This window comes from Sander vitreus, chromosome 6, assembly GCF_031162955.1.
Source record: "Sander vitreus isolate 19-12246 chromosome 6, sanVit1, whole genome shotgun sequence".
Taxonomy (NCBI): domain Eukaryota; kingdom Metazoa; phylum Chordata; class Actinopteri; order Perciformes; family Percidae; genus Sander; species Sander vitreus.
The window spans coordinates 1,708,249-1,722,811 of NC_135860.1; the positions used below are offsets into that span (position 1 = coordinate 1,708,249).

At 44.4% G+C, this 14,563-nt stretch overlaps 1 protein-coding gene across 1 annotated transcript in view; it reads left to right on the forward strand.

Moving 5' to 3' along the window:
• The window catches only part of LOC144519115 (neural-cadherin), a 106,316-nt gene that overhangs the window by 33,246 nt on the left and 58,507 nt on the right, over nucleotides 1-14,563 (forward strand). The window contains 3 exon segments of the mRNA XM_078252024.1: nucleotides 1,279-1,451; nucleotides 4,942-5,109; nucleotides 11,736-11,985. Of these exon segments, the coding sequence (XP_078108150.1) occupies nucleotides 1,279-1,451; nucleotides 4,942-5,109; nucleotides 11,736-11,985 (591 nt within the window).

A 14,563-nucleotide genomic window follows, 5' to 3' on the forward strand; every position in this document is an offset into this window, starting at 1 on the left:
CGCCCGCTCTTCTCCGCTGCTTCGGTTGTTTCTCTGTGACGCTGACTCGGCAGGGTCTGACGGGAATATTCAGGTGAAATGTTTTCAGAGACCCACATATGTCAAAAGGACATTATTACTGGCATAATGCTTGAAAAGCAGCATTACGGAGGGAGCTCCTCTCTGCTCGTTGTTCCCGTCGACCGTCCTCGTCACCGTCAGCAGGATTATGTTCATACGTTTATAAAAAATGCATCTGTTGACGTTTGCAGAGCGAGACCCAGAACTGACAAACTGAGGTGACGCGCTGCTGACACGACACTTATACTATATCTGCTTACCATCACAGAACGTGGTGTTTCATTGGGTTCACTCACATCTAATGCAGTTCAGTGTTTAAGCTCAGACAGCAGTCCGAATCTGATGCAAGTCGTACCCGATCCATGTAACTTCAAATGTTGTCCGCTCCCTGACGGTAAATCTCTCCTCCTCTCTTTTTTTTTTATAATTATTTTTGTTATTTCCATCAAGAAGTAATACATATACCAGCATACTGTGTAATGTCATACACCATTCAGAGTACAACTCATACTAGTACCAGTATTCCTCTACTCCACAGAATCTTAAACCACACTCATGCATGCTCATATTCATACTTCATACATACCCACCTCCCCAACCATACACTCCCCATGTTTCCACTCACCCACATATACCATTTACCACAGTCCACTTATCCACATATACCATTCATTCCCACTCATCTACATATATCTTTCACATTTGACACACAAACCCCCTAACCCCCCCCACACACACACACACACACACACACACACACACACACACACACACACAAGTGTGTGGCACCATCTTTGTGGGGACCCGCCATTGACATAATGCATTCCCTAGCCCCTTACCCTAACCTTAACCATCACAACTAAATGCCTAACCTTAACCCTTACCCTCACCCTAACCAGAACCTCATTCTAACCCTAATCCTAAAACCAGGTCTTAACCCTCAAACAGACCTTTGAACTTGTGGGGTCCAGCATTTTGGCCCCACAAAGCTGTCGGGACCCCACAAGTATACTGGACTCCCTGGTTTTGGACCCCACGAATATAGTTAAACAAGCACACACACACACACACACACACACACACACACACACACACACTTGGTTTCCAGCTCTCAGTCACCATACGTAGTCCTTATTTCTTAGCCATTAAGTTTACAAGGCTTCATATATGTCCTGCCACACCTTGTTGAATTGTTGCCTTTTGTTCTCCTCCTCTCAGACTTCCTGCGGGAGGACACTCCGGTGGGAACTAGTTTCCTGCGAGCGGCGGCGCACGACGACGACCAGGGGAGCAACGCGGCCATCACCTACTCGCTGTCCAATCAGAAGCCAGCTTACCTGCACGTCAACCCCAGCACGGGCTGGATTTACGTCAACCACCCCATCTCACAGGTCAGAGACACACAAAACAGGATTCCAATGTCCTCTCACCAAAAGTCCCACATTCTGAGGGTCTAAAACGCCAAATGTAGTCCTCACAAAGATATAGAAGTACACAGAAACACAAACACACATGTGTGATATAATATATTCATACCTCCGCTGTTCCCCTGATGGAAAAAATCTCTGTATATAAATATACATGGAGACAGAGAGCTGTTTAATAACGGCTAACATGTTTGGTATGCATCCTCTGAGGGAACGCGCGCGCGCGCACGCGTGTGTGTGTGTGTGTGTGTGTGTGTGTGTGTGCGCGTGTGTGTGTGTGTGTGCGCGCGCGCACGCAACACTTGTAGCTCTCAGCGCCATGCCAAAGTTTCCTGTTCAGTTTTATAATAATTGGAATTGTTTGAAATAAAGTTTAATAATAAAAATAAATATAAAAAAAGTTTTAAAAAAAACTAGGGGTTGTTTTCTTAGTTTCAGCTGCGCTGTTGCTTCGGATTATTCACTGTCGTCGTGTTTCTTTGCTGGGAAATCAGGCCAAGGACGTTCCACAGCATCCTTTTCATGCACCGCATTCAGATGAGTCAGAAAAATAAAGTTAAAGTTAGCAAGGTTTTTTCTAAATGCTTTGCTCAATACTTTCTACTTTACTTTTTAGTTGGATTTCTTGGACCGTCCAGGTCCGATCCAAAGGACATTTGTCAGAACATTTGAATTGTTTTTTAAAAAAGTGTACACTTCATACACACAGTATATACAATAAGTTGGATAATGTGTCCTTCAATCAATTCACAGAAACTAGGGATGCACCGAATCCAGATTTTTGGGGTTCGGCCGAATACCGAATCCACTGGTTAAGATTCAGCTGAATCCGAAACCGAATCCTCCTCCCATCCTCGGTCCATTAACACAGCAAACACATGAATGAAGTAAACAAATGGTTAACACAAGATGTTAGCTGTGACTGTCCTTCCTTTGCCGTACCTGAAGTTGCTGCATTCTGGCTGCTGTCTGTAGATTCCTTCATGCTCAGCTCGTATTCTTCCAGATGTTTCATACCAGATGTTGTAACAGCGGTGATGTTGTGTATTGTTTAGGGTCCTCGCCACCACCAGACTAATCAGCATTGCAGATTGAACATGTAGCTGGACTTGAATGGCCTTCTTTTGACTGAAAGTACTGCCAAACAACACTTTTTCTGCTCACCAGTTGGTTATTTTTTTAAATTCAACAAGCAATGTGTTGTATTTTAGCAGAATACTGAAGGCAGCAGAACTGAGTACACTTTAATATCTGTTTATTTATCCCAAGTTAGATCACTATCGCGATATTCAATGTTTCTACCGTCTAGGTTGGCTACAAAACATGAAAATGTTAATGTAAAATGAAAAAATTAATGTAGCAAGACATCTAACAGTACTGTGATGCTGTGATGTTATATGTCTGGTTTTTGGTGTCAGGGTCATGAAGTCACACTGTGTTTCTCTTGTTTCCCCGCTGTGAGAAGAAGAAAAGTTGCATCAAACAGACTGTTTCAAATGTTAAAGGATCGCCATGATTGTTTGTCTTCTTCTTTGTACAGTCTTACAAAGTCAAACGACGAAGCGAGTCTGTCAGCTGTGAAACAAACGTCTGATATTCTTCTTTTTCTTCTGACGCCGTCATCTCCTCTCTGTTCTCCTCCTCTGCCTTCGCGCTGCCACTGATCTTTTAAACGACACTTGAATCAATAATTTAGAAAAGGCAGCTTTACCGCCTCCCAAATTCTTCATTCCCTTCATATGAACAAACCAATTTCCGTCTCTGCTTTAATATTGACTTATTTCACAAGTGTTCAGTGGGCTTTCAGAGCCGTCAAACAATCTGACTTTGATCACACCAAGACCAAGTTTTCCTTCATTTAAATGTGTGCTAGGGCTGATCAATACATCGATATTCTAGCAACATCGATATATGAGGCTAGATACCGTCTTAAAATGTGGATATCGTGATATGACGCTTATTTTTTTAAAGCTTTAGTGCGTATCTTTTTTATAATGATGTCAGTTATATTCTACCCGTTGCCAAATGAGTTGCTACAAAGCTAATTAAGACTATCAGCTCCACACAACTCTCTCTGTAGTTCTCAGTATGACTATGTTCAGAAGATTGTGGCGTCCGGCGACTTTCCTCCAATGAAGATAATGACCTCCATCATGTTTTTATAACCCTCCGTGTCCTCCTTGGCTACTAGCAACTGTGTGGGGGGTGGGGGTGCGAGATCACGAAAGGCTTGTATCATGTGGACGCGCCGACAGTGTTATTAAAGCGCTTATATTATGCTCATTTTCAGGTTAATAATTGTAATTTGACATTGTACCAGAATAGGTTTACATGGTTTAATTTTCAAAAAACACCATATTTTTGTTGTACTGCACATTGCTGCAGCTCCTCTTTTCACCCTGTGTTCAGGTCTCTGTTTTAGCTACAGAGTGAGACCTCTCACTGCTGGAACATCTTTGTTGGCAGTCGCACATGCTCAGTAGCTAGGTAAGGACTACATGCTCAGTAGCTAGGTAAGGACTACGTGCTCAGTAGCTAGGTAAGGACTACGTGCTCAGTAGCTAGGTAAGGACTAAGGACTACATGCTCAGTAGCTAGGTAAGATCACATCATCTAGCTAGCTGTTTGTTTCTACAACTTCAGTCAGTACAAGGCAGGATGAGCCGGGAGACTTCTTCTAAACGAGGGAACACTTCCACCTTTGTGTTGAATACCTGCAGAACAGGGACATGGAAGGAGTTCTTTTGTAGATTATGGTGAACTAGTGTGTGTTGTAGCAGTGTTTTGCCATTGAGAACTAGCTAGCTACCTCATTTCGGCTAGTGACGTAGAAAGCCGTGCAGATGTTGACCAGCTCACCCGGAGACTGAAGGCAGGACACATTCAGAAACCGTATCTCACTCAGAACAGTGAGTGAGATACGGTTTCTGAATGTGTCCTCACAATAAGTGTGTATGCGTGTGGAAGCACCAGAGACACAAAATAACTCCCCAAATCCCAGAAAAAGTGATTTTTTTCATAATATGGGCACTTTAAACTACGCACTATAGCTTTAAAGGCTGCATTACGATGAAGTGATGTAATTTTCTGAACTTACCAGACTTACTAGCTGTTTTATTATTTGCCCTTTACCCACTTAGTATCCACATTATTGGTGATTATTTATCAAAATTCTCATTGTGTTAATATTGTGTAAAAGCACCAATAGTTAACCCTACCGTTAGGGATCGAGCGATACTGTTTTTTCAAAGGCCGATACCGATTAGTAGTAGTTAATGAAACCGATATCAGATTTATGCTTTAAAGTGCTCATATGATGCTCATTTTCAGATTCATATGTATTTAGAGGTTGTACCAGAATAGGTTTGCATGGTTTACCTTTCAAAAAAAGAAGCAGCTCTGATCACTTCTCTTCCCTCAGTTTGTGAAGTGACTGTTGTGCTTTTCCCCGCAGACGTCCAGGATCAACCAGCAGATCGTGGCGTCGGACGGAGGGAACCGCAGCAGCTCCGTGGAGCTGAGCGTCATCATCACAAACGTCCACAACCAGCCGCCGCACTGGGAGCAGCCCGAGTACTGGGTCACCGTGCCGGAGAACACCGCGCGAGACGCCAAGATAGTGGTGAGTACAAAGCGGGATTGATTCTTCTGCGGGGGGGGCTCAGCGCAAAGCTTTCGTCGTAGCCTACGTAACTCATGCTGAATGTTGCAGATGCAGATTTAGGCTAACTATCTTTCCGTAAGTTTTTGTTATAGTGTTATGTGTTTTAGTGGCTATGCAGCATTAGGTTTGCACGTTTCCAGCTTGCTAACAGCTAACTTGTCCTCTCTGGTAGACAACGGGTGCTAAAACAATCCTTTTAACACGTTTAAATCTGATGTTTCAGGCTAGCTACAGTCACTCTGTCAGCGTTTTATCCGTTAGGTGCATATTGTGGCGCCGACTGGTTTCCCCTCCGATGCTCTCTGTCTCCATAAAATAGGAAAGTAAAAGTTTCAGTGCGGGGTAAGAAATCCGTAATTCTTTGACTCAATAAAAAAGGCAGCGACAAACAGAAAAGTCTTCAGTCTTAAGTGCTTCCTCCACCTCTGGGTTGGAAGTACTGTGGCCTGCCCCTCTGATCAGTGTTAGTCGCTCTGAGATCTGGAGAGGATGAGTGTGACACGAGCAAGAGAGGAAAAGAAATATATTGAAACCTCCTGCAGGAGTTTACATCCTCCTTCACATCTGTGCAGAGCGCCCTGAGGAGGCTGGAAACGCTCTTTCTTCCTCTTCATCCCTCTCTCCTCCCTGTCCTCCATCCATCTGTCTCTCTCCCTCTCTCTCTCTCTCCCTCCCTCCCTCTCTCCCTCTCTCTCTCCCTCCCTCTCTCTCTCTCTCTCTCTCTCTCTCTCTCTCTCTCCCTCTGTGTCAGCACGTTTAGCCGAGCGCTTCCAAACATTTTCTGCCGAGCAAACAACCAAACTGCCTCACCTGACTCCCTTCTCCAACCCACACAACCACACACACACACACACACACACACACACACACACACACACACACACACACACACACACTCTTTTGATCCCTCCATCCTAATTTGCTCTCTTTTCCTAAGCCGCTGGTTCAGAAGGTGGAGGAGTTTTTTCCCTCCAGCTGCTCAATTTCATGGAGGTTAGTCAGTTTCCAAACAGTTGTAGGGTGTGTTGGGTGTGTGTGTGTGTGTGTGTGTGTGTGTGTGTGTGTGTGTGTGTGTCTGAGTGTGAACCTGTGTGTTTAATCTGTCCTTCTCCTCCTTTTTGACCCAACATTGTCACTGAAAAGACAGAAAGACTGATGATGATGATGATGATGATGATGACAAGTAGGATTGTCCCACCCACAGCTCCATCCATCAGAGATGATTGACAGGATGGAGAGATAATTACACCTGCTGTCGGAGCATCATAATGGACTCTCATCACCTCCGAAAAACAGACGCATAATCACTGTGTTTAACCTGACGGAGACTGTGGGAGGGAGGGAGAGAAGAAGGGAGGGTGGGGGAGTCAAATACAGGTAGAAGACGGAAGGAGAGACTGTGGCTTTATGTTTAGTTTAGTTCTGACAAGAAATAAGCGTTGTCTTTTAGCTGCAGCCATATTGTAATGACTTTTTGTTGCCACAACGCATTCTCATGACCGGCTTCGTATAATATCCCTACCAAATTAGGTCACGTGAGGACCAGTCACGTGACAGTAGAGTTGAGCGGTCTTTACACTTACTGGACATTTAGCTGACAAACGGTGCCTGTGAGCCGGGTACAGAGCACCTTGAGCTGCCCGTCGTTACAGCGGCCGATACAGTTACATTTAGCTGACAGAAAGTGAGGCGATGTCACGCAGCGACCAAAAAAAACGACTATTTAAGATTTGAAATAGATCGTGGTTTGGATCAAACCGCTCGAACGCGCCTTTCCTTGCTCAGGACACAAACTCCGATCCATGGCTTAAAAGCCCTGTGTTTTATTCTTATTCTTTATTTTATAAAGGACAACACACATTAATTAACATTTCTGTAACTGTGCCGGTGTTCTCTCAGCCGGCTAATTTTCGACTGTAGTCCTTTGGCCAGAAGACCAGAGCAACAGGAAGCAGCAAGACATTAGTGCAGGTTAAACTATACAGATAGAAGTCAACATACAGACAGCTAGAGCAACAACTAAGCTTTCTCCCTAAGTCACGCAGAGCTACAATCACCATGGAATCAAAATGAAATGTTCCTCTTATCGGTGAAATAGGCATGTGTCAACTCCACCCCTCAAAGAATCTGAACCGAGAATCGCAAGGAAGCATCTGAATTGGAATCTGAATTGGTCAAATCAAAACGATGCCCAACCCTACTGACCAAGCGTCGGTATTTTGAGAGTTGGGAGTGAGAGCGGGTTGTTGCTGACGGTAATAAATACGTGGAATACATAATTACGGTGCTTTACTTTTTGTAGCTATATGTACGAATGGTTCGTGAGAACCGCCTGGATGGAAACATGTCTGATGCCGTGGATGAATATGTGACATTTCCTCAGACTGACAGAACAATTTCTCCTCTCCGTCCTCCCTCCTCCCTCCTCCCCCTCCTCTCCCTCCTCCTCCTCCTCCTCCTCCCCCTCCTTCCTGTCCTCCGCTGTGTTAATCACACCGAGGAGGAACTGTTGTTTTAAATTTAGCAGTGTTAATAAGGTTTGTTAATCACATTGTTAACGAGGCGGAGGGAGGGAGGGAGACGCTGCAGAGTGAGTGTGTGTGTGTGTGTGTGTGTGTGTGTGTGTGTGTGTGTGTGTGTGTGTGTGTGTGTGAAATCTGCACATATCACTCAAGTGTAGTTATCTCCCACTTACGTCGAATCATTTTAGTTTTGTTCCGCACATGTTGAAGAAGTTCTTGCTCGGAGACAGTTTGTCTTCTCTTGTTTGTAGACATATTTTTAGCAGCAGCTCAGAGACTCATTGTTAAGGTAGAGAAGCAACCAAGAAAAGCTTTTTAATTGGAGCGCAAACAGACAGTCCAACAGTCACCGTGTTGTGACATGTGACCGTGCATGTCATAGATGCATAGACAGATGAGACTATTTAAAGTCTTCTTTGGTCCTTTTGGTTATTTTCAAAGAAGCGTTGAGCGGTGTACTAGAGCTGTGCAATTTATCAACAATTTTAACCACGATTACGATTTCATCTCCTAGCGATCACAAAAACAGATCAATCAAGAAAAGCAATTACTTTGCATGTTACATTTTGCAAGTAATATCTTAGGTATCACTTTACTTGAAGGTATCGACATAATCGTGACATGACACTGTCATAACTATGACATGACACTGTCATGAACGTGGCATAAACGTTATAAACAAGTCATAAACGTGTATGACTTCTGTCATTAAGTGTCATTCGGTTTTTGTCATGACAAGTTGACATTGTTTGGGTTGTCTTGATTATGACAACTTGACATTAATCAAAGTGACATTACCAGAAGTTGTCTTGGTCATGACTAGTTGACATTAAATTAGTTTGGGATGTCTTTGTAATGACAACTTGACATTAACCAGGATGACATTACCAGAGGATATGGTAAGGTGTTTTTACTGTTGATTTGTTTAACTTTTTTGCAGGTTTTTTTTTTTTTTAAATTCAATAATTGCAACATCTTTCCAAGAGTAATCGTGTAAAAGCTCGTGCACTCCTTTCTGTTTGTATTCCGTTTACAGAGCCAGGCCTGGGTATTAACACTGATAGAGAGCTAGGTGACAGTGAGGAGATGTTCACTGAATTTGACATAAAGGGTATTGGCTTGACATCACTTACTATACATTTAAGGAAACCCGGTATCAGAATCATCAGTTGTAGTTGACCTTAACAGACCCCCTCCCCACCCCTCTCTTCAGCCGACAGCGAACATGTGATTCTGACTGATGTGTTTTCCAGCTGCTGACTCACAGTCGACCACCAGCAGCACCGGTGGAGAACGATCTGCTGCGATATCTCCGCAGGCGTTCAACGGAGGGGGATGATATGGTCAGCTGATCGGCTTAGCTTCAGCACACTGCGCTCATGTCTAATGAGATGATTTCTCATTAGTGCTGATTCGCCTGATACGCTCCGCTGACAGCTTGAAAATGTTCTATTTTGCTCAAAAGTGGAGATCTCAACAACCTTGCCTGACTCGACTCTAGGGCTAATAATATATAAAAAGATATATACAAAAAAGGAAATGAAGAATAAAGGAAAACTCATTTAAATGCAATAATTTAGATCAGTTTAAATGATGGAATAATGGCATTAGAATGTGCCAGAGGCCACCAAATTTGGGCTGTTATGGCCAAACATTTCTCTGAGGAGGCATGCCCCCTAGTTAAATGTTAGCAGGTCTCCCATTGGCCGAAATGTGGCACTTAAACAGTATGGAAATGTCCGTGTATCCATCAATCATAAATGAAATGTCAGGCTAGTTGGAATCTGTGATTAGGAGAAACAAATGGAAGAACAATCTGTCTCCCTCACGTCTGAAATTACGGCTAAGCCCCTGGTCACTGCTATGAGTTTTTCCGGTCCGTACTAACAAGGTGTGGAAACTGTGTCCGTGTTATTGCTAAAAGGTCAAACATGTTTTCGGTGTGGGTTCGGCTCCGCCATGGTTGTCCGAAAGAAGCCAGTTGAGGCGGTCCGGGCATCTGATCAGGATCCTCCTTTGGAGGTTTTTTCAGCCATTTCCAGCTGGTTGGAGACCCCGGGTTAGACCCAGAACACGCTGAAGGGATTTTATATTTCATCTGGTTTGGGAACGCCTCGGGATCCCCCCAGGAGGAAATGGAAAATGTTGCAGGGTCGAGGGACGTCCCCTGCAGCCGCCGGGGCCCCGGCATTGGATAAGCGTCACAAAAAATGGATGGATTGAACTTTGATGTTGGCGTGTCTTTGTATTCCCCCGTGTTGCCTTCCTAACATGCTAAGTGGCGAGCTAAGCCGTGAGAGGTGCGGTGCCTTTGAGCTGAGAGGGTTTCGGTGTTTGAAGTGGCGGACAGCGTTTCTCACTCAGCGCCAGGAAACATGTTTCCTCCGGTGGAAAATCTACCCAACAAACGATGAAAAACAAAACCGGATGGATTGTGATGAGAAATGTTAAAGTTAGTTAATGTGACAAATAATCCTCGACATTACGGTGATTTCATTTAAAAAAAATCTGTCGCAGCAAAGTGAATCAGTAAAATGTGTTCAGGGAAGTGTGAGTGCAGGTCACACTCTCAGTCAGTGTCGAAACGTAACTAAAAGTACAACTTTGATACATCGGCCCTAAGCATCTTCGTTACTACAAAATAAAACCAGGATCAATTTGCCAGATTGCAAAGCAGGTCTGGCCAATCATTGCTCCTAGATTATGAAGATAACGTTAAAGAAAATGTTTTGTGAAAGATTCCTTCTCACAAAAAATGAAAATTCAGTTGTCCTCTTTTGTCAGACCTTGAATTTGATGTTTTAAGAAGGTGTGGAAACCCGGAATATTATGCTTTACTACAAGGAAGCCACAATACAGTTTCAAATCAAAGTTTTCTTCCACTTTAGCTTCTAACTAGGTTCATTTAATATCAGAAAAATGCTTTTGATACTTAGTAAATATCTTAGACTAGACCGGACTAGACTTTTACTCAAGTATTCTAAAAGGAGACTTTAACTTTTACTCTAGTAAGTCATTTTTGTGGTGAGATACTTGTACTTTTACTCAAGTATTGCTTTCAAGTGCTTTATACTGTACAAGACTGCTCTCAGTACAGTAGAGTGAGTTTGGCATCTCTCAGCCGTGGATAACACAATGCTTCCCTGGAAAGGTTGGGAGCGTGTTAAAAGCTCACGCACACGCACACACACACACACACACACACACACACACACACACACACACACACATGCACACCGAGCCAAACATTTTCCAGCAAATCCACACAACGAACTTCAACAAAGCAGAAGCTGAAACCCTTTTTAGGAGTTAGAGACGGAGAAAACTCTGTGACTGCTGTGTTCCCATAGAAGGACTGAAGCGCAGCTCCGACCGTTGGAAATATGCATTCTTCGTAGCGCCGTTGTGTATCTTACCATGTCAGATTTTCACTGCGTGCTATGGTTTATGGATCTGGGAGCCGTTGAAACCGTTATGAAGACGGATGACCTCGCTGTCGACAGCAAACAGCTGCGCGCTAACGTGAGCCAGTCACCGTGAGCCTGGACGACGAGTCTTTGGCTTCTTTTGTTCTTTGATGGATTGTAATGCGAAGTGGGAGTTATTGTTTTAGTAGAGTTTTGTAGAGCTAAAGATGCAAAGTTGAAAGCGTCAGAGGAATACAGAGAGGTTTGAGGAGCTGCGGTTACTGGATGAGCTGCTTTCATTCATTCATCAGTCTAAGAGATGAATTCTGGTTACATTCTCTACAACCAGTAATTAAAATCCACAATCCAGCTTCCTTTAAAAAGACGTGAGAAAACAATACAGCACATGTACACTCACACTCTCTAAAGCTCTCCCTCATCCTGCCTCGCCCACCCACCCCCCCCACGGACTCCTTATTGGAAACAAATCCATGTATAAAACATATTGAAGTATTAAGAGGCATGACAACATTTAGCCCATACATACACACATACAAGGCTGATAATTGGTCAATCTCCAGTGAACACTCACTCACAGATCAATCTCTCTCTCTCTCTCTCTCTCTCTCTCTCTCTCTCTTCCCCCCCCCGTCAGACCATCAAGGCAACGTCACCGCTCGGGGACCCCCGGGTCACCTACAACCTGGAGGAGGGCCAGGTGCCGGAGACCAACATGCCGGTGCGCTTCTACGTCAAGCCCAACCGGGCGGACAGCTCAGCGTCCATCCTGGTGGCCGAGAACCTGGACTACGAGAGCACGCGCTTCTTCGCGCTCCGAGTGCGAGTCCAGAACGTCGCCGCCGTGCCGCTGGCGTCCTTCACCACCGTCTACGTCAACGTGACAGGTGAGACGGAGGGGAGGGGCGTGTTTGTGTGATCTACTGCCTACTTTTGTTTACTTTTGGGGATGACATGGCTTTTGTATTTGCTTATAATACTATTAAGGTGAGAGCTGCAAAGATTAATGAGTTAGTTGTCAACTACTAAATTAATCGCGTAATAACTATTTTGATAATCGGTTTGAGTCATTCTTTATTACAACTTCTCTGATGATTGTGAATATGTTCTAGTGTCTTCTCTCCTCTGTGACAGTAAAACATTTTTCACCGTTTTCTGACATTTTATAAACCAAACAACTAATCCAGGGGTGTCACACTCAACTTCCCTAAGGGCCACACTGCGAGGGGCCAGATCTCACAGCCTTGAGTTTAACACGTGAACTAATTGATTAATCCAGAAAATAATCAACAGATTGATCGACAGTGGAAATAATGGTTAGTTGCAGCCTTAAATCACAGCCCCTATTAAAATTCTATCTTTTTTTGTGAGGGAAAGAGGCGTTCAGGGAACGTCTGTCGTCTCTGGGAGTAAACTGCAGCGGCTGGTGGCGCAAGCTCCGTGCACATCGCCTCCCTCGCTGTACCCGTGACTCGTTTCCCAGCCTGCATCTGTAGGCGGGAGGGGGAGAGGAGAAAAAACACTTCCTGACTTTGATTGACTTTGAACAAACCCACATCGGATGCTGCAATTGGCTTAGCGGCGCTTGAAAGTGAGCCGACAAGCTGCTTTGACTCTTGGCCATGTTTGGAGGATAATTCCTCACTAATAAGTTGTTTTTCATTAGTTGGGGGGGGCAGTCCAACTTCACTTTCTGATGCACCTCTGCTCTGTCACCGTTTCTCTTTTTGTCTGTCTCTTTCTGAATAACAAGGGCTGCAACTAACGATTATTTTCTTTGTCGATTAATCTGTTGATTCTTTTCTGGAGTAGTTTGGCTTGTGGCTCGGAGGTAGAGGGGTCGCCCCTTAACCATAAGGTTGGCCCCCCAACTGTAAGGTTGGCCCCCCAACCGTAAGGTTGGGGGTTCAGTCCCAGGCGCCTTCTGCCACATGTCATAAGTGTCCCTGAGCAAGACACAAGTTACTCCCCGGGTGCTGTATGTATAGCTGTCCACTGCTCCTAATTAGGGATGGGGATCGTTCATTTTTGTTTATATTGATACCATTTTTGAGACTGCTTAACGATCTGAGTTTTCATTGATACTTTTCTATTATTTGGTGGAAAGTCGGAAATTGTTTTTACTGTAAAAACTGTGAGTGTGTGACTGTTTGATTTCTTCTATCTCTGTTTTTAGTTTTAACGAGCTGATTAAGAGCGGTGCTCTCGGTAGCCAGTCCCACTATTTTTTGAAAGATTTGCGTGGGGTGGAGGCTATACATAGCGTGAAATGATCCACTGCACAATTAATCAGATTTTAATCACAATCACGATTTTGGCTTTCCACGATCAAATTCACGTGATCGAGCGATATTTAAAACGCTTCATTCCGTTCATAGAAGGCTCTGTATCAAGTGTCTCCATGAGCCAATCAGAGTGGTTCCCTGCACCGCGCAGCTTAGTTTAGATGTAGACAGTCACAGAGGACAGAGTAATATGAGGAAAATGCCACAACAGATAGCAGTCGGTCATAAGTCTGTCACGGTGTTTACCAGTAAACACAACATTTAGTCCCGTCTGTGTTGTTTTTCAGACAACAGCAGTGACCAGTGCTAGTTTGAGTCTGTTAGCTCATAGCTGTAGCGGCAGACTGTTGTACGTCCCGCTGTTGGAATCCTCTCCAGTGAAATACAGTCACACTACACCGTTTAGCTGTCAGCATTTTAGCCGTGTTTACTACTGTAGCTAACGATAGGCTAACGTTAGCTGCTGTGTAACGTGTTATTAGTGTTAACTAGCGTGACGTGCAGCGATGTTTCTGTTGCCTCTAAGGTCTGTTTTGGAGCATCAGAGCACAACGCAGACATTTAAGTGGCACCGTAATCCGCGTTGCTATTTCGTCCGGTAGATACCGGGCACCGGTGCCCTATTGGCACCAGATTTTAACATGCGCCATTAACGTGAACAAAAAATTGCGTTGCCTGTATCTTTTCACGGCAAACGCGCATGTTTGGAAAGCGGTCGCACAACAGCTGAAATGGCTCCTTCATAGTATCCTTCAACAAAAGGAGGAATGTAGAGCTAGTGCCGGTTCGGAGTTGGTTCGACTGACAAGCCTCCAAAGAACCGGTTTGCTTTTCCACAGGCTGAAGAGCCAGCACAGAGCCAGGTCTTACGTCACTGTATACGTCTCATCTTTCCCAGCAACGTTAGGGCGGCAAACACAAACACACCATCAACAATGGCGGACGTTGCTTTGCTATTGATGTTCATGGCTTTGCGGCCCTACATCGGCATCCAAACTCGGCGGATCCGACGTGTTCGCGCAGCTCGCCTTTATAGTGCAAGAAGGCAGCTTGTTTCCTCCTCTGACCACTGCTGTTTTTGTTTAATCGCGTCCATCGTGTTTATCTGCTAATTCAAAAATGGCGGTCACAAGTTTCTGTTCGTCTTGTTGGCCACGGTAACCCCGCCCCCAGCCGCTGA